Consider the following 23199-nt stretch of genomic DNA (forward strand, 5'->3'; position numbering starts at 1 on the left):
AGGATGCTCCAGTTGAAATATAACAGGAATATATTTGAGATCACACTTGAAACATGTCCTAATTTTTCTTTATACAGCACTAACCATAATTTCTATGACAAAATGAACCCCATCATTTTGTTCCTTTTTACATTAAGGGCCCGATGTAGGTAGGGCTTTACCGATCGGTATCGGCCGAAAATACCGATTTTTGGCCCTTACCGATCGGTAAACAGCCATCGAGATGTAGGGACCCAAAAACAGAACGAATCGGATAGAAAACCGATTCGGAATGTGTACCGAATGTGAAAGAATCCGATACGTACATACCGAAAATCGGATATGTAACGAATCGGAAAAACACCGATTCGGTTACAAAGACCGAATCGGTCCATGTACCGAATCGTTAGTGACACCGAATCGGAAAATCACCGATTCGGTCCTACTACCGATTCGTTAGTGACACCGATTCGGAAAATCACCGATTCGGTCCTACTACCGATTCGTTAGTGACACCGAATCGGAAAATCACCGATTCGGTCCTACTACCGATTCGTTAGTGACACCGAATCGGAAAATCACCGATTCGGTCCATGTACCGAATCGGAAAAAATACCGATTCGGACATGATCCGAATCGGAAAACATGCCGATTCGTATGAATCTCCGATCGGGAAATTCCCCGATTCCGACAGTTGGGGAGATGTAGGGAGGCACAGAAACACCGAAATCGGCTCAAAATCGGTAGAATTCACTCGGTATTTACCATGGATTGCAATCAGGTGGTAACCAACTCCAACCCATATAAACAGTCCCAAAATGCATTGCAACTTGCAGGATGGCAGCTTTCTATGTCATTGCGAGGCGGCTACGGCTACAGCAGGAAGGACAGAGGGAATGGCTAAGAAATGAACAGGTCTACAGACAGAGGATAACCCTGTTCATGCTCACTGAGGCTGAGATCCTACAGAGATACAGGCTGGACTCTGACACCATACTTGAGCTCATCAGGGACCTTAAGCCATACTTGGACCACCACACCCCAAGGGCACACGCCATCCCTGCGCACGTCCAGGTGCTATGCAGCCTACACCTGGTAGCGTCTGGCAGCTATCAAAGTGGAGTAGCAGCAGCAGGAGGGGTGAGCCAGAGCAGCCTGTCAAGGTTCTTCCACATATTCCTTGACGCCATGATAGACAGGATGGACCAATACATCTCATTCCCTGCAACCCACGCAGAACTGCTACAAACCAAAGCGGACTTCTACCAGATGGCACACTTTCCCCAAGTCATCGGTTGCATAGATGGCACGCATATTCCGATTTGCCCACCAGCGGACACCGAATACATATACCGCAATCGGAAATCTACACACACCATCAACGTGCAGGTGATCTGCAATGCCAAGTGCACCATCACAGACCTGGTAGCAAAATTTCCAGGAAGTACCCATGACTCATATATATTCCAACAGAGCGGCATATATGCACGGCTGATGGCTGGCGATTTTGGAGAAGGATACCTCCTAGGTGAGCCACATCATCAGACCCCCATAACACATAGTAGGTAGGTGTAATACATGTATGCATGTGTCTAATGTGACCCCTTTCTCTTCCAGGCGACAGTGCATATGCCCTCCGCTCATTCATACTCACCCCCTACCTCAACCCCTCCACACCCAGCCAAAGGAGGTATAACCGGGCCCACATACGCACCAGGAATGTTGTTGAACGGACCTTTGGCATCTGGAAAAGTAGATTCAGATGCCTGCACAAGAGTGGAGGTGCAAGGCAGTATACCCCCATCACCTGCTGCAAGATCATAGCTGTATGTGCAATGTTACACAACCTTGCGGTCAAGAAGGGCACTGAGGTGGAGTTGTCTGACTACGAGGACTATGACGACGACGAAGCTGTGCCACTGACACAGCCAGCTGGGGTGTGTACGCCATGTGATGGCAGATACAGACGTGAGGAGATCACTGAGAACTATTTCTGACTGAGTACAGATGCAAAGACAGCTAAATGTTGCTTGGAAAAAAAAAGTTTTAATAATGATGCACCACAGTTACAGCACTGATGTGCATCAAATAATGGAGATTGTTAACGAAAATAAAGTCCAGGGTTCTGGTGTGCTCATCCCCCCTTGCCAGCCTATTTTTTGGCCCGCTTTCCAGACCCACTGGGGTGTCCCTCGGCCCCCTCCGAATGGCCAGCAGCATCAGCGGATCGCCTGGTGCTCCTCCTTGGCTCTGAAGCAGCGCTGGCCGGGCTGCTGCGGCTGCTGCTGTCTCCAGCATCACCCAGGTCCAGGGCAGGATTGGAGGCGGCGTTAGATATTAACATGGCCTCCATGGCCGTGGTGATCCTGGCCATCCCCCTAGTCAGCTCAGCTGTATGCTGACTGAGTGCCGATTCCTGATTTGAGCTGCGATGGCACAGCTGTGCGGTCGCCGCTGCAAGGCGGGCCATGGCCCGGTTGAGCACCCGGGCATCCCTCCTGCGCGCAACCTCATGCTCCTCCTGCCTGGCAGAGGAGTGGGTGATGGCAGTGGTCAGCCTGCCCAACCCTGCTGCCACCTCCTTGTTGCTGTCCACAACAGCCTGGAACCCCTTCACCAACTCCCCCATCTGCAGGTTGTGCTGCAGGAGCTGGCGTTGGCAGGCCATGGTGGATTTGGCCTGTTGGCGCTGGATTTTTACCATCTGGCCCTCCAGGCCCAGGAACACACTGCCCTCCCGTGCTGGTGCAGCAGTGGTGGTGGTGGTGGCACGGCGTCTGGCACTGCTGCCTCCGGCCTGCAGAGTGGGCTGGGGTGCCACTGGTGGTGGTGTGGTGCTGGCCGGTCCCGGAGCCCCTGCTCCCACGACAGGTTGGACGGGTGGCAAGGCCACGGTTGTGGCAGGAGCTGTTGTCGGCGGAATGGTCTGCCTTGTAGGGGAGTTGTATGGTGAAAATTGCAAGGGGGGTGAGCTGGGCAGTACTGGGGAGTGCACTGCCTGGAAATTAATCACCAGGACTCCGTCCATTCCAAGCCCTGGGGTGTCTCCTTCCTCATCCTCATCCTCCTCCTCCTGGCCAGGCTGGCTGGTGCTCGGCCCTGCCACTGCAGTATTTGAAGTCGAAGCTCCCTCAGCTGCCACAGTGGTGCTGCCTGATGGTGCCCCTAGGTACAAAGAAGCATTTGTAAACTGAGTGCCGATGTATTACAGTCAGTACAATTATGGCATTCCACATGTCCTTGCATCTCCTTACACCGTGTCACACTGTTTCCTGTCTTGTGATTCTGCACTGACATATTTGGCTAACTTCTGCTGACTACATGTACCATGATGCTTGTCTCTTGTATGTTGGTGACAGTACAGTGCTGGTGTTTGCCTATGCATTGTGTCTAATGGGGAGGTGTCTGGTAGGGTGTGTCATGATGCGCATGCTTCTTACCTGTAGCTGTGGCCATCGCAGTGCTGTCCAGGGTCCCGATCCCTACGATGCTCTCCCTCTCGATGGTGCTGGAGACAATTTCCTCCAGCTCGGTGAGGGGTGGCGCCGGGTTCTTGCCTCCTCCGGTGTGTCCAGCCTGCCTTTGGAGGTCGGCCAGCTTCCTCTTCGTGAGGCTGCGGAGGTCATAAAACCTTTTCTTAAGTTCCTCAATGGACCTGGGGGTGACTCCAGCAGCGTTGACCTTCTGGGCGATGTCGGCCCACAATCTCCTCTTGGTGCTGTCTGGCATGTTGAGGGACAGCTTGCCAAAGAGCTGGCGGTGCACCCTCACCACCTCCTCAACCAGCACCTGGAGTTCTGTGGTGGTAAATTTGGGCTTCCTCTTTTGGGAGGACTTCTGGCTTCCTGCCTGATCTGCCATTTTCTCCAGCTCCTGCTCAGTCTGCAACCTCCTTCTCCCACTGCTGCTAACTGTGTGTTGGGCTCAGGCAGGCTTTCCAGAAACTTCTAGAAACTTCTTAATTGGCTGCACCTGCCAGGGTTGCCACTCCCTGTTTGGGTGGGGGAGGGGGAGCCACCTCATTGGCTGAATCGCCTATTGCCGAGTCGGCTTTTACCGATTCGGTAAAAACCGAATCGGTAAAATCCGATTCGGTATTATCCGATTCGGTAAAAGCCGAATCGGTTCATGCAATGCATTCCTATGGGCTTTTTCGCCATGGGTCTATGATTGCCGATTCGGTTTTTACCGATTCGGCTTTTACCGAATCGGTATTCGCCGAATCGGAAATGTCCGAGTCGGTGGTAGCCGATTCGGTGTTTTCCGATTCGTTGTTGGCCGATTCGGTAATTTCCGAATCGGACCGAGCTGAATCGGAACGTACCGAATCTCATTACCGATGCCGACCGAATCGGTTTTCAATCGGTATTTTTTTCCTACATCTCGTTTTCCGATTTCAGAATACCGATTCGGCCCGCCTCGGTATTTTGAAATCGGAAAATCGCGTTTACCTACATCGGGCCCTAAATGTTTTAAGTGTTAACAGTTTATTCCATTCAAGATGGCTTCATGTGTGCCATACATTTGTCATAAGTAAGGCTTTTAGCGCTCTAGTTGTTCTTTAGAACACTGTGGGTAGCTGCAGTTGAACACAAAGAAATCAACTGGCAGTCTCTGCCCTTGTTGGATGTACATGTATTACCGAGAATGTGAGACTTCATTCTCACATGACTGAGAAAGATATGTGAATTTGCAGAAAATATGCTCTAATTTTAGCTTCTGGAGCACCTTACAAAACTTAATGGGACAAGCTTGTGAAATAGTTTTCTCTCAAACGTGATTCATGTACTTCCCCTGCAGAAGGTTTTTCACAGGGTAAAATCACCTTAGAACACCACACAATTCCTGAAATTAGTATGGTACCATCAACAAAGGAATTCTAATGTAACTAAAGTCTGTTATCGCCCTTTATAATTCTCCTTTTGGTAACCCTCAAAATCTTCGATTCACTACAATGCAGTTCAGTGGGGTACTATCATGTATATTGGTCCCAAGATGGCTGCCAGCAATTCTAGGATGAAGTGCTGACAGTCAATCAGATCTCACGATGACATGTGTGGTTAGGCTCCGCCCAGATATCAATATTTTTTTTATTTTATTTCTCAGGAACTACTGAACGGCTTTACACTATTTAACAAAGAGTTCTTTCTGAACCAAGGGCCACCTTTTTGCCAAATTTTGTGTAATTCCGTTCAGCAGTTCGGGCTGTAGCCGTGACTAAAGTTTCCTATGAGAAATTGGATGGGAAAAACACGTTTTGGGACCCCCCTTTTTTCTCTGCCCCCCAATGACGAATCACCCCGAAACTTTCAAGATAGGAGCTGACCGGACCGGGCCATTAGTTTTTTAAATTTTGCGAAGATTCGTAAGTCGGCGCCAAAGTTATTGGGAATAGAATGTTGCGATTTTCCTTTGGTAACTTGGTCCTAACTATACCTACTGGCGACCGTCAGTAGGTTATATTTATTTAAAAGGGGTTTCACTTACCTGATAGATGCTTACAATTTTGTTGTAAAGGCATCTGTTTTAAAGGCATATGTATGGTAAAGGATGCATTGTAAAGGCATTGCATGTTAAAGGTCTTGTTGTACAGGCTGTTTCCCAGTTAAGTCACTGGAATTAAAGTTGATTTACAGCAGTATCGCTAAACAAAGTAATTGCACATCATAAACAAATAAAAACCAAAGGGGATGATGGTCGGAGCGTTGACAATACAAACACTCACCCCCAGTCAACTGATCTGGGTTTAATCCATCACCGTTCTTTAGCTCACTCCGCCACCCCAGTTCAGACATGGCCATATGAAAATCAGTCTGACCCTGTGCCTCATGGGAACAGTCCAGCCCGAACTGCCAAGCCATGTCTTCCCCGGACCGGAATCAAGCTTCCCAGGACCGGTTTCTGGCATTACAGCCGTCTTCAGCCAGGCTTGCTTGAATCCAGTGGCAAAGTGAGCAAGGGACTCACGTCTGAGCACACCCTGTCAACCGGTCCCAGGATGCTTGTTTCCGGTCCAGGGAAGACATGGCTTGGAAGTTCGGGCTGGACTGTTCCCATGAGGCACAGGGTCAGACTGATTTGCATATGGCCATGTCTTAACTGGGGTGGCTGAGTGAGCTAAAGAATGGTGATGGATTAAACCCAAATCAGTTGACTGGGGGCGAGTGTTTGATTTGGTCAAACGCTCCGTCCATCATCCCCTTTTGTATCGCTTTGTTTGCCCTAAATTGGCAGGGTATGCTCCGACCTGAGTCCCTTGCTCACTTGGCCACTGGATTCGAGATAGCCTGGCTGATGAGGATTATGAATCTGAAACCGGTCCCAGGATGCTTGTTTCCGGTCCAGGGAAGACATGGCTTGTCAGTTCGGGCTGGACTGTTCCCATGAGGCACAGGGTCAGACTGATTTGCATATGGCCATGTCTGAACTGGGGTGGCTGAGTGAGCTAAAGAATGGTGATGGATTAAACCCAGATCAGTTGACTGGGGGTGAGTGTTTGATTTGCTCAAACGCTCGGTCCATCATCCCCTTTTGTATCACATCATAAACAAATATTATGATAGTGCCAATGTAGACCGCTCAAAATTAGAAAGGAGATGAGCCATTGTGTGCCTGCACCTAATAAGGATGAACACTGTAGTGCATTGTTTGACAAAGAGAGCAGTGACAAAAGATGGGGAAGGTTGATTGATTTTGCAAGGATGAACAAGATTCAGTGCCCAAATAATATACACCATCTTGCTGCAAAATCGGCCCTGTAACAAAATCGGCTGAAAACCGGGCCGGCAAAGAGCTCAGTCACACCCCCAACCTCCCCCCGGGTGGCTGGCCGAGGACTTTGCCAGGGCCGGTTTTGGTTCCCAGTCCGGCCCTGATTCCTAGTACAGTAAAAGACGTGCTCTTTTGTCCATACCACAACAATGCAGTAGTGGCCCATATTTGGGACCAGTGGCATGGTTGGGGAGGTTTAAGGGGGGCATAGGGGTCGAGAAGGGAGGAGGGGATTAAAAAATAATAAAAAACATTTCCATTCAGTCGGCCTCGTCCCACGTCGTGCTTCTCTGCTCCTTCCGCTTCTTCGAGCACAGGCTCCCAGCTTACCCTGTGGCCAATCCTGAAGCTGCTCTCACATGAAAACAGCTCTAGGATTGGCCTGAGCATGCTCGATTGGTGCTCTAGGACAGACTTGGGAGCTGGGGTTGGAGAGAGGTTTACTGCACATGATGGTTTAGCCGGCCTAAGACAGACAGTCAACCCATCATGTGCAGTGAAGGGAGTGCACTACCATTCTCCTCAGTGCAGTCACCCCCAGGTCCTGCCCCCAAGACTCTGCAGAAAAGGAGAAATAAAAACGAGTGTTGGTTTTTTAAATTCTTCTTCTTCCCTGCCGTTTTTGGAGGGGCCACGCTCCTTTGCCATAGGAGCCGCCGCTGCAACAATGACTTCCTTTACAGCCTGCTCGAGTTCTCGCCAGTAGCTCAGTACCTTAGAAACTGGATGGTCCGATTTATTGGGAAACAAAAGACCCCAGGTTTCCCTCTGGACCAGAACTTCTGGACATTCATCCGTCTGACGTTAAGTCATATCGACATTATGTTAGGTAATATGTTGGGTAATATTGACAGCACTTAGAGTTTTGAAATCGCAAAATCTGCAGTAGCAAGTAAGTGTTTACTCAAACGTTTGACTTGGGTCTTTGTCTACAATTGTTTTTATTTCTCTTATTTTTTTCCTTCTCAGGTTGAACATGTCCGGCTAATTGACAGAATTTCCTCTAGGAAAGCAGCATTAGGAACTTTATACCTGACGGCCACTCATGTCATCTTTGTGGAAAATGTGTCTGAAACCCGTAAAGAAACGTGGGTATGTGTCCATTGTTAACATAAATAAATATGGTTAACCCCTTCGGTGCTCATGACGAGCAGGCACAGTGCTAGTGTGCCCATGACGAGCTGAGCTCGTCATGACCACACCCATTAACATTATGGCCCAGCACAGCAGGGGAATATCTTCAGCAACCAAGGTGTTAAGAGACCCCCACTAGCTGTGTCTTTCACGCTCGTTTGTGTTTCCTGAAGATCGGTGGCTCGACATCTGTTTTGTGTAGGACCACTGTCTAACAGTACTGAAGTAAACAAGTGTGAGAAATCTCTGTAGACTCGGCCTTTCTGTTCTTCTCAGTTTTGTCGTTCGGTCATGGTGCTGTGCACAATATTGCAGGTACGAACTCCAGGCTTCTATTTTACAAATTTGCACAAGTGATGCTCCTGGGTTAAGCATCCTAAAATTTCGAGATTAATTTAAACAGCCAGAGTAGGATATTATATCACTAGAGTCTGTTCTGATCTTTGTTGGTGTAGGACTGAGTTCTCTGCCCCCTCACCCTCCCTCCCCTTACATGTCCCCTTCATTGGTGTATTTTCACCACAACATCTCTCCGCATCATCATCACCTCTTGGATATCAACTACAGTGTAAAGTTTAGGCACAACTGTTAGATCAAATAAATGTATATTTATTTCCGGTGTCATAACATTTACTTAATCACCACGTGAATCACGTATACTGACATTGGAAGCAGCTTTCCGAAGGCGATTAAAACATGGCTGTTCAAAGCAGTATCACTAATCCATCTCCAGCCTCGCAGAGTGGGAATCTCGCAGCGCTGGGAAGCCCTTGGGTAGCCATGCGCTCTATAAATCTATCAAATAAAATAAATAAATAAATGTAATTTTTTAATGGTATGAGATGTAATGCCATTTTGACTAGAAATAGTTTTACTTAAAATGAGGAAGAGCAATCGAAATGGAATTTAGTTGTGCAGTGGTTAACTGCTGTCATGCAGCATTATATATGCGATGCCTGCAAGGGATTCTTAGTTTCAAATACATTTATTGTATGATTAATTAAAATCTTTACAATTATCCCAAGAAATAATAAAATAGAAATGTCTTTACAATAACGATTAATTCCAAACAACGTTAAAAATGCCCCATTGGTTGTATTGCTTCGGTGCATGTGTTTAGCAAGGAACTCCTTTTTCGACTCGCCACTGCAGAGTATAAAACTGGGCCATATTCTTGTGGGCCAAAACAAAATGTGAAAGACACTTTAAACAAGCAAAGGTTAAGGAGGGCTAACCCAAACATGCCAGTGGTTGAAGTGTTCAAACACAACACACGCTCTTTGTGTATTTGTCTCTGTTGATAATATGAGCTCTGGCCATAGCCTGACCTAAAAACGGATGGAATCTGTGTATTTATAAAGCAATGTGAACATAAATGTATTCCGCTGAGTAGACTAAACTGAATTTTGCAGAATTTTAGGTGCTTTCCAAACACAAAACTCCCAAGCAAACCCTAAATAGTCAAATTTCCCAAATGCAAAAAAGCTGTTTCTGCATATTTTTTCTTCATTGTTTGGAAAAAAATAAAATCACCCAGAACTACAGGGAAATAGTATTCTCAAACTAACTTACTGAGTTACATGAGAATAATTAATTTCGTGATGTTAATAAAGTATCACAGAATGTCGTGAAGGAAAAAGGGCGGGTGGCTCAGTGCTCATTGTGTATTACACTCCGTGAATAGTGAAAAAATACATATAAAGGGGCATTCTTTCAGATTTGATGGTAGATGAACATTTTGTGCGATCCTTCCACATTCTACGTGATCGAAGGATTGCCTTTGAAATTTCAGTCTTAATAATTGTTGATGTTTCTTCCACTTTAAGTTCTGGAACGCAGGTCCTTTTGTATCAACTGAAAAGGTCATTCATTAGGAAGTACTGTGATCTACACTTACAGAGCAGTGCCATTTAAAGCACTCTAGAAAGGCATAAGCATTCTGGGCCTCATTTATGAAGGCCTTGCGCCGCCGGTGCGTCATTTTTAACATGGGAAAAAGTGACGCACCGGCGGCGCAAGTCCTTCATAAATCTGCCCCTCTGTATTTATAGACGGGGTTTCTGTAATCAGTGTTCCCTCTAACCCGCGCGGCTGGGCGCCCGCGCAGCTTTAAGGCACCGAGCGCGCAGTGCCTCTTGTGAAGCGCGCACACGTTCTGGCCGCCGCCCGCTTTCAGAACGCGAGCGGCGAAAAACGGCAATTTACTGGTTGCCTGAGGCCTTACAAATACCCTCATTCAGTCCACAGCCTCTCTCTATTCGGAAAAGCCACGCATCAATTCCAAAAGCATTACGTGTGCTTTACACGTCATGCTTTTGGTCTTGCTGCATTTCTTTTTTAAATAGAGCGCAGCTGGGTGCTGATTGCAGGCCGTTGTGAAAGTATTGCTGTTAAATGCAGCACTCTCATGTGCTGCATTTAACAGCAATACTTTCACAACGGCCCGCAATCAGCACCCAGCTGCGCTCTATTTAAAAAAGAAATGCAGCAAGTCCAAAAGCATGACGTGTAAAGCACACGTAATGCTTTTGGAATTGATGCGTGGCTTTTCTGAATAGAGAGAGGCTGCGGACTGATTGAGGGCATTTGTAAATTAGGGGGGCACTTGAGGGCAGCAAGGCCCGGTTCACCGGCCTGGAGCATCGGGGAGCGAAGGGCTGAGGACCCCCGGTACCGCAGCTGTGTTGACAGTGGCGGTTGGTGGGGTTTGTGAGAGGGGGGGCAGGCATGCAGGAAAATAGGAGACATGGATCTCATGCAGGGAAATTAAGGGATGCAAAGTAGCAAGAACAGAGCTAGTGCTCTAGCTTGTACACCTGTCTCATCCAGCCATGCTTCTCTTTTTCCGTGTATCTCACTGTCCCTGCCGCTTTCTTTTGTACCTATTGCTGCTTAATACCTCTCTGCTGTAACTGGCACCGGTCCCTACCTCTCATTACCCCGTGCCTGTGGCCGTTTACCTCTCCTTTTCTGCTGAAAATCTGAGCAATATACACACTATGCACGGATTGTTCTCGTCCCGAATTTGAATTCAGCGCTGAAAACGAAGTAGCAGGCATGGCCACTTGGCGCTGTGTAATATCTCTGGCTACTTCATTTTCAACACAGTGCCAGGTGTTGCCACGCAGTTGAATGCCCTTTGCAAAAGTTGACAGGCCCGCTTTAAGTTGTTCATTGCTGCATTTGCGTGTTCAACTGGTCCAAACGAAGTGAGACCTATGCCCAGCCTGGCTGAGAAACAGAAAGGTGAAAGGGGGAACAAAACCCTTTGAGCCGTATGGGTGTTGCGCGCCTGCTCCTAATTTTCTCATTATCCCTCCTCTATACCCCCAGTGCACCTTCTCTGGGCCAAACGCGCTGCTCGAAAATAATAAAATTATATTTTGAATTTAAACCATGTTTATTGGCTTTTCCGTTTCGGTTCTTGTGCTGCTTTCGGACAGAGTAGGAAACCCCGGGAATCACTCTGACCTAGGCAAGGAGATGGTTCCATTGACCCAGCAGGGGAGAGAGACCGGGGTAAGACTGACTGCACCGCCTCACTGGTTTCAGTCCACGCCCGGGCTCAGCACCACTCAGCACACTACAATGGACCACATCGAGGACACGACTCTGATTGGGAAACGGTAACCGCAGGCAGTGGGACGCATAATCACACACACATACACAACATACAAAATTCAGTGAATAAGAAATGTATTCAATTTCACACACGCATACACACAAACACCTCCATTCACGACAACACTCTCCACCAAACATTCATGCATACACGCACGCACGCACGCACAAAACACTTTAAAAGAAAAGAAAAACACACACACACTCTTACCTTGCTGCCGGCTCCGGTCCGCGCCACCTCTGGGATCTGCTCTGCTCCCCTCACGTCACGTCACAGGCTCACAGCCCCTCTAGGCCAATCCTGGCGCCAGTTGGGGCACAGGCCTTCTCGCCCGCAGCACGCCCATTAGGAGGCCGAAGGGCTCCTAATGGGCATGCGCAACCAAGCAAAAACACAAATGCGCATGAGTGGACACGGTGCGAAAATTCGCCCTCCGTCCCCACTCATGCGCACTTGTGGTGCTGCATGTCCCCTGGCCTGGTGACGTCTGACAAAGGACGGCAGACCGCCCACCCCCTTCATGGCAGTCTGGCGTCATGCAGACAGTTGAGTCCTTCTTCTCTGAGCCCTCGGCGTCTTTGAACTGATTCACTTCAAAGACGGGCTGAGCGGGGAGGGGGGCAACGCCCCAACGCCCATAATGGACGGACCGCTACTGTGTGTTGAGGAGATGCATGGAGCAGTAACGCTACAGCCCCCACACACATAAACACACCCTACGGCTGGACGGGCTCCAGCTGCAGCCCAAACCCCCTTCTGACCACCCACACCCTTCCAAACTCAGGGACACAGGAGCAGCCTCGTCACACCAACTGGAACACGCAGGAACAACCCCGCCCTACGGTGCCACCCGTCGTCACACCTGGGAACTGTTTGGATTGACACACAAAACAAAGTGAAACAAGGCATGATGTGTAGGAATCTGCAGCCTGCCATCAGACGTCGGCGAGCATCCAGTACGGTTACAACAAGCGTATAAATATGAAAGCCCACACATGAGACTTCGAGGAGTTTGCAGAGAAGGACAACCATTGCACAAGATCTAGGATGACTCCTGTCTAAATCTCCAAACAGGTCTAGCAATACATCGAACAACATGTGTACAGGACAGGTGATGCCAGGCCTTTCCTCGCACTTTGGAACGTGGCGCTTCAGCAACCATGAAGAAGTTAAAGAGACTTCTAGGCAGTACCAATTTACAAACCTAGCGTACACAGACAGGAGTGCAACATTTTAATCTATGCTAGATGAACACTTCTGAGTTCCCATGCTACCATTTTGTTTGCTGGAGGCTTTTCTCCAAAAGGGGATTGGGCATTGGGGAAGGCAAAATAACTCCGTTTTCTGCTGCAGCACACAAGCACCAAGCACGTTTTCACACCATGACCAGCCCAAAGCGGTCCCAGACTGATAGAGCAGTTGCAAGTGTTGCACAGGCTATTGGTGCAGATGTATCTTCCAAAGCCCGCTCCGATGATTTTTATGAGACGTTTCAGGTCACAGAATGGCACTTTTAGAGTCTTCAGCAATGTCTCCTGTTGGGCCGCCATGTAGTGAAAGTTCCCATCATATTTTTGCCACTCCCGGTGTTCCTAAGAAGGGAGTTCGGGCCAGGATTGCTGACTGGCCACCTCGAAATAAGTAAATGCAAGCCGTAAGGCAGTCATTTGCAGACATTTCTTTGTCATCCCCATGAAGGCTAAGAATCGTTCTGCCGTTAGACATGTTACCAAATTACATTGGCAGAGAAGCTGTCCTTTCAAATTGAATTACTATCGGCAGTTTCCCTTTATGTGAAACATTTTATTTGTACTGTATTGTTTTCTCTTGAAAAGTATTTCATCTCTTGGTATCAGAGTACTTAAGGAACATGTTTTATATTTATTTGTAAAAGACAGTATATCCCATTAACAAATTCTAGGGGCAAAGCTCATCATACTCAAAGATAGCGGTATTTGTCATACTCCAAGTAATTCTAGTAATTATTTTGAAAGAAGATGCAGCAGTTATTATCAAAAATGTAACAAAAGTAGTCCAGGGTGAAACTTTATTGAGACCAGCCAAAATGTCTGAAGTTTTTTAATCCAACATTGTGCAACATTTACTAAGGTTTTCAAAATGTTATATTATTCAAGTTTAGGTAAGTTATGCATGCATGGAGAAATCACTTGCGCTGTGCTCGCTGGTCTCTCACATAATTTTTTTATGCTAGTAAGCCCTCGAGTGAAAAAGTAATGAGAGATACTTAGGAGTATATTTATGAAGGGGTTTTGGGTCTTGTTTGCACCACTCAACATGGAGAAAAGAAATGCAGCAAGTTTTTATATAGTGCGAACTCAACCGAAAAAGTATTGCAGCGCTTTACATGATTTATTATTATATATTTTTTTGTCTGCTTGGGGAGATTAATTTATTTGCCCAGAATCACAGGATTTTAGGCTGACCTGAGACTAAAAACCCATCTCCAAAATCGACAGCTCAAGCATTAAGCCACAACCCCAACCACAAGAGCAGAAGCATTTTCATTAATATATACAACTTGATTAAAAAAACAACTATTGATAAAGCCAATTGTCTTGGCCACGGCTCGAGACGGGGTACCACGCTGGGTGGACGGCATCCCCCCACTTATTTTGCCGTGAGCTCGATAACTGGAGCAAATGGAGCCACACATTCACTCTTTGGCCTCTCTGGGGTGAGATCGGAGCCCATTCAGAACGCTGCTCACGCGCTGGCTTCTCTGATGCAATTGCATCCAAGGGGTGAGTGAGCGGAGGCAATGACAGAAGCAGCAAAATATCAGTAGGGTGGCACACTATATGATGCACTCATTTTTAGCTTAATTGCTTTGAAGCCACACCCTTAATTGCATTGGTTACGCCCCTTTGAAAGATCCCCGAGTATTTTCATCCCACTCAAAGCCCTGGTCTACAAGCGCGGTCAGGTTCTTGGCGCACATAGCCTTGGCTGCAGCGCACAGAGACCTTACTCTGCCGCACACAGAGGAAAATAATTAGAGGGAACATTGTCTGTAATAATTTCTTGTTCTACAATACCCAAAAGGAAGGACAAAGGAATTAAAAAAAAAAAAAAAAGATATCGAGGCATGGATTTCCACTTGCGTTTTTCTGTTTGTATTTCCTTGATTTATCACAATTGATCGGTGATCTCCAACCTTTTTTGTATTAGGAGCTACTTATGGTCAATGAAAATCCTCCCGAGCTACTATTATTACTGGTGCTGTAATAGTGACGGCATCAGACAAGATTGCATTGGTGGCAATGCTATTCAAGACTGCCAGCAGTGATCACCACCTCAATGCATCAGCAAGGTTACAGTAATGATGAAAAAGGCGTTCTCAATTTGTCAGGCCTCTGGATGGGTAATGCATAACCGCAATAGCGTAATGCCCCAGGCACCAATATAATAAGTCTCCCTAACGCCGCAAGAGTTAACATTCAAATATAGCATGTATAAAGTGTATCCTGAAGGTGTTGGAGCTAAAATAACACATTTATCCTTACCCCTATCAATGGTTGTATTGGAAATTCATCAGGAAATATAATTGAAATTCAGCAGTTTTTCTCCAAACATTAGCTTACGAGTCTTGAAAATGCACACATTTTCATCTCTAATACACACTTTCAATACTAGTATATGTTTATTGATTCAACCAAGAAAAAGCTACTAATTTAGTAGGCTGGGTTGCGTACTGGAGACCTACTTGCAGGTAGCTGGAGAGCTATCGGTAGCTCACAAGCTACTCAAAGCTCCCTGCAATAGATGTTGTACCTACTCCCTTTTACACCATTCTCAGGGCAGAGTTTACTTCATAGAGATTTTCACTTGTGTTTTAATTTATTTTCTCGTAGGTACTTCACAGCCAAATTTCATCTGTTGAAAAACAAGCTACCACTGCTACTGGATGTCCTCTGCTCATTCGCTGCAAGAATTTTCAGATAATACAGCTTATCGTTCCTCAGGAGAGAGATTGCCATGATATCTACCTATCCTTAATACGTCTAGCACGACCAGGTAAGCAAAAGGAGAATTCTGTAGTAGTCTCTTGCAAACAAATTGGCGTACATAAAATGCTCTCAATTATTCAGGCTGTAAGACATTACCTGGGAGCTTTGTTTCTCCACATCAGCAAATTGTGTATGGGCCAATCACAATAAAATATACACCCTATAGAAACACAACCAAGTTAAATTGAACATTTCACCCAGTTGAAAAGCAATTTTCTTCCAGGGGTCTCCTGATGTACTATTGGCAAGTGACTGTTTTTAAGCTGAGCTGCTCCTATTCGTAACACAACATCAACATTTGAACATTTGTTTCACAGTCACAAAAGCAAGAAAAGTAAACGAGCTGAAAGTAAAAGTTTATGCACAGGAATGTGGGAATTTTACAGACCTTTTTGTAGAAAGTAGGTTTCTGTTGCAGTAACACCCCCACTTTTTGCCTGACACTTGATGCACTTTGACTTGATGTGCCCTGGGTTCCTGCCAATCAGGTTCCAACGGCCTGTGTTCTTTCCCAAACAATTGGCACATCTCTGGCTACAAATAAGCCCCTTCTAAAAGGTACCATAGGTACCAATGAAACTGTGACAAGGGAAGGCCTCTAAGGGCTACATCACCTATTGTGCCCCCCTTCGAAGTCCTGCACCGTCACACCCACACACTGCCATTGCAGGCTGCATGTTGTGGTGCAGAGAAAAGTGAGGAGTCGACATGGCACCCATCCCTGCATGCCATGACTGTAACCCACAGCTTGGGGCCTAGGTAAGTCACCCCCTCCAGCAGGGTGCACTAGCCCCCAGGTGAGGGTACAGTTGCATGAGCACTGTACACCTACAATGTCTTAGTCTGTTCTTAGACATTGTAAGTGCAGTAAAGTCATAAAGAGTATATGGTCTGGGAGTTGGTCATTACGAACTCCACAGCTCCATTATGGCTTTACTGAAGCCGGGGAAGTTTGGTAGCAAACATCTCAGCACATTAAACCCACACTGATTCCAGTGCCTAACTGGACCATGGGGAACCTTGGTCCTAACCCCTAACATTTGTACTTACAGATCATTTTATTATCTTTAAACCCTTAACACTCTTTTTCCCATAGGAACCAATGTTAAGAATTTTTAAACCTAAAAATGCCTAAGTGTTGACCTGTGTTTTGTATGAAAGAAAAGTAACTGTATTTTGAACCTCCAAAAAGTCTTACCTTTGTATTGTAGGATTCATGGTGTGATACTTAGGCATTTCACCCAGAGTAGTAGATGTAATCCAAAAGTAACGCTAAAGTAATCAAAAGTAATTTCTGTTATTTAAGGTGTTTTTAAATCAAATACACACCTGTGAGAATTGCAAATCCCATTCACAATTGCATTTCTGTGTATTGCATTGTACCTACCTGTAACAGATCCTGCTTGGTTCCAGAAATAAAACCTAGGTATACCTTTTTAATACTTGCCCAATTGGTCTGGATTCTCTCTCTGAGTGTGTGTGTGTGTAATCAGTCCTTGATTGAGTGAATACAATATATGCTTAACACACCCTCTTGATGAACCTAACTGCTTGCCTACGCTACCACATTAAGAGAGCTGTTAGTGATTATCTAATGTAGCCTCTGCTATACATTTGGGGATTCCCTGGACTCTGTGCTCATGATACCTTACTTTGGTATAGTATCTAAAGAGCCACTTTTCAGCTCCTCTCCGAGACATCAGGACATGGCAGCAGACATTACAGTCAGCTAGACAGCTGGGGAACAGACAATATCTTTGAGTCCACGCGCCAGTATGATGGTGAAAGAAATTTAGAAAGATCAAAACTACCCTTCAAAGCTATGTGGATGAAAACTACATTAAATTGAATGCAGATTTTTATTTGCGGTCCAATTTCATGCCATTCCATCCACATAGATTTGAAGGCACAAAGGAACTGGTTTCAGAAGCTGAAGAGAGGGCAGCTCCCAAGATGCCAGCATGAGAGAATGGAAGTCTTCATGCAGAAACTTTCCTTGAGTTGCACTTGCAAGGTCCATGGGTCAGGACAGGCACACTTGCCAAAACAACATAGAGGAACTGGGGGTCTCCAAGAATACATAACAAGGAGGCATAGAAAAAAACATTGAATATGTATCAAAATGTCTTCGTGATACAGCGCACTCACACTTTTGTCCTAGTGGATTGGGCATCCAGGTTTCTAGTACCTAGACCGGTTGCTGGCGAAATTTCAATTACAGAGACCATGACACAATATTGAGAGCTGCTAGAGAAGGTGGGGAGGTCAAGCATTGCAATGCAAAGACCAACTAGATTTTATTTTGGCTATGTAAACAACTCACGGGCAGTTCAACATTGTTTAAGCCACTCTACACGCTAGCGAGAGCATGTATGTTATGCTGCACCCATTAAACCACAACATCTTCATCGGTGGCAGAGCATGTGTCTTCTAAAAGCAACTCTACCTTGTATTGAGGGGCAAAGCTCTCAAGGGGATGGACATCGAAAGGAGTAAATGTGCCTAAGGTAGCTATGGTAGAATTATTTTCTAGACCATGTTGCATACACTATCCCTTGTATTAAGTGGGTGACTCGCCTCTCTGGTGGGTGGAGAATTTTCTTTTTTTGTTGTAAAACCAGTCTCCCTGTGCTTTGAGGTATCATGAGGCTAGGTTGGATAACTAGCAGTACAGAACGGCTAATTCTCTGTTAAGATTCCATTGTTGCAGTGAGTGTGTATAATACTCAATGGTCTCTTGCAAACCGCACTGTATAAAGTGAGGGAAAATGGTAAAGTGGGCTGGTCCAACTGTTCTAATGCTAGCTTTCTTGAACTGAACCTTTTAGGCACACCATATACTAGAGTGGTGTTGCATGATGTTCAACCCTACCGTAGATTCTATTTCAGAAGGTTGTACCTCTGAGTGATGTCATTGAATCGTTGTGCCGGGTTATGTTTTTTTTAAATAACCTTTTTGATTGTTTTAAAAAGTATAAAAACATAAGCATGGCAGCAGCGGCATGGTTGTCTCATGGACCAGTAAAGTACCACTTGAAATTAACTTTGATTTTTTGCAGTTTTTTATATTGTGTGATATTGACCCGAATGTATTCAAGCACTTTACCTGAGCTCCAGTTACATTAGAGAAGGTAATATTCATTTGTTTTTTAGGCACGGGGAGATCTACTGATTTGCCCAGAATCACAGAATGTAGAACGAATGCTGGCCCTCGAACCTGGTTCTCATGTTCCAAAGTCAGCAGCTCTGCCGTAACACCTTATAGGTGTAGCCTATACTTTAATTATTAACCTGGTTCACCCGGGATCTCACATCTTCCCAAGTTTCTCCATATATTCTTGAACCTTGTATATAAATTCTCTAGTCCATACCGCCAAGTCATTCACTCGTGGAAAGGATCGCCAATGGTGGTCAATGTCTTTTTTCCTCTATCATCCTACCCATTGCTACTAGTAAGTGTGTGTGTGTCCCTATCAGTCTATTATATCTAGCAGCACCATCCTGGGGTACACCATGCCTGGCTTATCCACTACTTAAATAATTATGAGGTGTATTAAAGCCCAGTACCTTTTAATTGAAGGGTATTTCCATTCAGTGTGGGGAAAAAAGGCTACAATTTCAGCTTTGCTTCTCCGGCACTTTGAGTGTTGCTCCTGCCTCTTTCTCAGAGCTTTCTGGGGCTAGAATAAACTCTAAGCAAGTGTTTGAATTGTGTCAGTCAGATGCAAGATAATATTGTCAAAGTGAGCAGGACCATATTGGCCTCGCTCCATTCTGCCTTTTTTAGGGTACAGAGATACTGTTCCCAGTTAGCATGAAGATACCCAGTGGGTTGAGTATGTGGCACAACCAGGATCTGTAGATTGTGGGGGAATCATTCCTATCCAGTTATTCCATGGTGAGTTTTGTTTCTACAGGGTTAAATTGAGGTTCGATCGCTATTTTATCTTTATATGTTTCAAGTACATGGCGCAGCTACAGGTAGCGTAGAATTGAGAACTCTGTAGGGAAAATTCTGATGTGAACTGTTTGAAGGTTTTTATTTTCTCATCTTCCCATGCGTCTTAAAGTTTGAATGTCCCTATTAAAACCCCAGGATTGAAGTCTCCCCAGGCATGAAACCTGGGCAAATAGTGTGCCATGCCGAACAAGTATACCAAAAATTGATGGATGGAATGCGTGAATTAATCTCAGCCATTGGTAATTACGTGGGGCTGCATCTTAGTCAATCATTATTTTGCACACCATGCCACCTCAAATTGGACACAGCCATATGAAAACCTGTCTTGGCGCTGCTCCAATAGGAACAGCCAGCCCAAACTGGCAGCACAGGTCCTCCTTAAACCGGAACACAAGCAACCCAAGACTGGTTTCGCCCTAATTGGCGTGACACCGTGAGCACTGAAATATACAAAAAGCGAAAGAATTTTTTTAATTATTCTCAACCACTGGTAATTCCTCCGGCTCTATCCGTCATTATTTTTCACACCATGTACACTCCGTTTAGACCCAGCCCCATGGAAATAAGTCTAGACCCTGCTCAAATAGGAACAGTCTAGCAATCATGGCAAAGACGTGTCTCACTGGTTAGAAAACCATCCTATTGAATCCAGATTAGTGCGCAATTCCAACAGTTTAATGGGGCTGTATTAACCAGACCAAGTGTGAGTGAACTTATGGGTCCCTATTTCAGTTTCAAAAGTGCATACGTTTTTTAGGAGAGGTGATTAAAGTCTGCCGCTTGGTTTATGCTGTTCTTCAAAGATCTGGTCATTGATTGGGAATATTTGAGTGCCCAATAGTACTGACAAATGCCTGCCAGCCCCAGGCATCACTCTTCGGGTGACTGAAGACATTTTGTGAAAGATATTCTTCAGGATCCTCTTAACCATAAGTAGTTATAGACTGAAACTCGTATTTTAATGGGTGAATTTAGGGTGCACTCGTATGTGTAGCTCTGCATCACAGAAGATCTAGAGGTGGGATTATTTTGACCAATGTGCCTTTTCCCATTATGGATGACAAAAGATACACCAGGTTGCATTATTTGAGAGCAATGGGCATATATTTAAGTTTCAGTATCTTTGGTTATTGTTGTTAAATAAATTGTTGCATCTCTTGAGAATAAGCAATATGCTCCTGGATGCTTGATGTCCTGGCACTGTAAATGTGCAGACCGTGGCTGACTTGTACTTAATGTGTGTCCCTTCAAGACTATTACCTGAATTAATAAAACTGTCTCCTACCCACTAACAACCCCTCCACCCCTGCTCTTCCTAAACCTAAATATGTGATGCCCATGCTCACAGTTCAATGAACTAAACAATAATTTGCAGCTAGGTGTTTGCCTTAAGTATTCAAATTATTGCGCTGTCAGCCCAGCTAATAACAATAGTCTTTATGAGTACTCCCCAGTACTGTGCAAGAATCTTAAGAGTCTGAGTAGAGCGGGGATTCCTACTTACTACAGAGGTTAGATCTACCGTGACCCACCCACAGGTTTTGTGCTTGCGGCAGGTTTCTAGGTTATCCTTCAGCAAGCCTTTTCCAGGTTCTGCGTTCTTTTGGGGGTTGGGGGTTGGGTGGCCCTCGTGTTGAGGAAGTTTAGCCCATTGGTTCCATGTTTGAAGGTTTTCCCCTCCTTGACCTCCATCCCAGGCATTCTCTGGGGTATTGAAAAACTCAAATTTTCTGTGTTGCACTACTCTGATGTTCACTTAGTTTTGAAACATGTAACTCTGCACTATTGCCTCGACCCTAATGTACTTCACTGAAAGACGTTTTTGGCTGTTGGACCATTAATGTATAATCAGGGAGCATCATTATTTTTGAAGATTCAATGTGGAAGTCTGGATTGAGATGTGCAGCTCATAGAAGGGTGTTGTGCTTTACATAGCTTAATATCCAGGTGATCATGGAACTCGCTGTGCACCTAGCAGGGCCCTTTGTGTCAGTACTCGTGGGTCCTGTCAATCACAAATTATGCTGATGAGGTCTCAGAAGGCATTCAGGATGTTAGCCATGTCATTAGGAATTGCTCTGTTCATGTCCACTGCAGGTCCTCCAGTAACCCAGTAAAACAGTAGTTTCTCAAGGATCTTCCCTCTGTGTCCCCTTCTCTTCTCTCCAGGTGCATTTCATAATCTCGCAGGCGGGGGCTACTTCTGTTTGAAGGGTTTGCAATTTGTTGTCTATAGTGGAGTTTCTTTTTTCAGCTTTATTCATGTTCTCATCCATGTTTCTGAAGTCTTGGCACTGGAAGGAAACCTCTGCTCCCACTCCTCCAATCTTACATTCTAGGGCAGTGCGGTGTCACAGACGGCATTGAGGATCTTGCCTTCTACCACCTTGTACATCCGTGAAGCTACTCCTGTCCCAGGTTAAGGAACTTATGGATTTAAATATTTTATTTTCAAAGTTTGCCTACTGAGTAAGGGGTTGAGACCTTTTCTCTTCTCATTATCAAGATTCCAGCAATGTTGGGAAATGACTGATGTTGAAGCTGTGGCCTCAGGCAAAGTGCCAAGCTCTATAGGGTTAGTCAGAGCAGTTTCTCAAGCTTGCGATAAACAGATGTTTTCTCCAGGTGATGTTTCCAGCTTTCACTTCAATGGTTGGTTGGGTTGAGAGCCAGGACTGACCTAACCTAACACTGAGGTGAGGTCAGAGCTTGGGGAGTGCTATTGTAGGTTACAATGTCTGATTCAGCAAGATACCTCTGTCCATAGTCTTTCTAGATGTACTTCATGTTGCATTATTAGTAAGTGGGGCAAGGGCAAGGGCCAGGGTAAAATCATGCATGTATTTATTACGATTGTTCTGTATCTTGGTACAAAAATTGTTCCTTCAACCGCTGCACTCCATTATTGGGTGGGTCAGTAGGGTCATCCTCGTTCCACCCCCAGGCTCAAAGTTGCTCCATCTGCAGGTGCCTTTCAAGCAGTTGCTATAATCAACACATCATCCTTCTCACTGCCGTCCTACACTGTGGACCCCAGCAGCTGCCTGCTCTGCAGCCACCAGCAAAGGAGGCCTCCACTTGCATCCTCTATCCATGGCAGCCGGGCAGCACAGCCTGCAGTTCATGTTGTTCTAGAAGTAGTCCTTTGTCATTTGGGCTGAATTGGCTGACAGGCCCTCCTGGTTTCTCCTCTTGGGTCAGATCTTCCAGCGCAGGCAACTATTCTGAAGCTGGATAAGGCTTACTGCGGTCCTCATGTTGTTCTACCTGCCAGCTCCACTTGCCGCTTTGGCTACCTCCTCACCCAACTAGAAGACTTAGGATACCCCTCCTACCATGTGCAAAACTTACTGTATCAAGGTAGTGGTGTAGATGGTGATGTCCATGGTCTGGGGTCCCCTTAAGGTGTTGTTATGTGAGAGAAGGATCATCAACAAAATGCACTTCTTATTTTAGTGTAATGGGCGATCTGCATGATGAGGAAAGTCTTGTATTGGCTGTACAGCATATGTTAGTATGGTAATGTTATTCAAATTTATAGTGTGCACTTACACTTGCCCTGAAGCTCGAACACTACCATTCGTGGAAAAGTTGTAATTTCACGACGGGGAAAAGTAATTTTTTAAAGCTTATTTCCCAAATAATGCAATTGAATGAATTAATCTAAGCAGAGTGGTAGAATATTCCATTCCTTAGCTGCACGC

At 45.6% G+C, this 23199-nt stretch overlaps 1 protein-coding gene across 1 annotated transcript in view; it reads left to right on the forward strand.

The window, feature by feature from the left end:
- LOC147728801 (phosphatidylinositol-3-phosphate phosphatase MTMR7-like) overlaps positions 1 to 23199 on the forward strand; it is a 291280-nt gene that overhangs the window by 18651 nt on the left and 249430 nt on the right. Inside the window, exons 2-3 of the mRNA XM_086962585.1 lie at positions 7720 to 7842; positions 15379 to 15541. Of these exons, the coding sequence (XP_086818711.1) occupies positions 7720 to 7842; positions 15379 to 15541 (286 nt within the window). The remainder of the gene's footprint in view (positions 1 to 7719; positions 7843 to 15378; positions 15542 to 23199) is intronic.

Source organism: Lissotriton vulgaris, chromosome 3_1, assembly GCF_964263255.1.
Source record: "Lissotriton vulgaris chromosome 3_1, aLisVul1.2, whole genome shotgun sequence".
In the NCBI taxonomy this organism is placed as follows: domain Eukaryota; kingdom Metazoa; phylum Chordata; class Amphibia; order Caudata; family Salamandridae; genus Lissotriton; species Lissotriton vulgaris.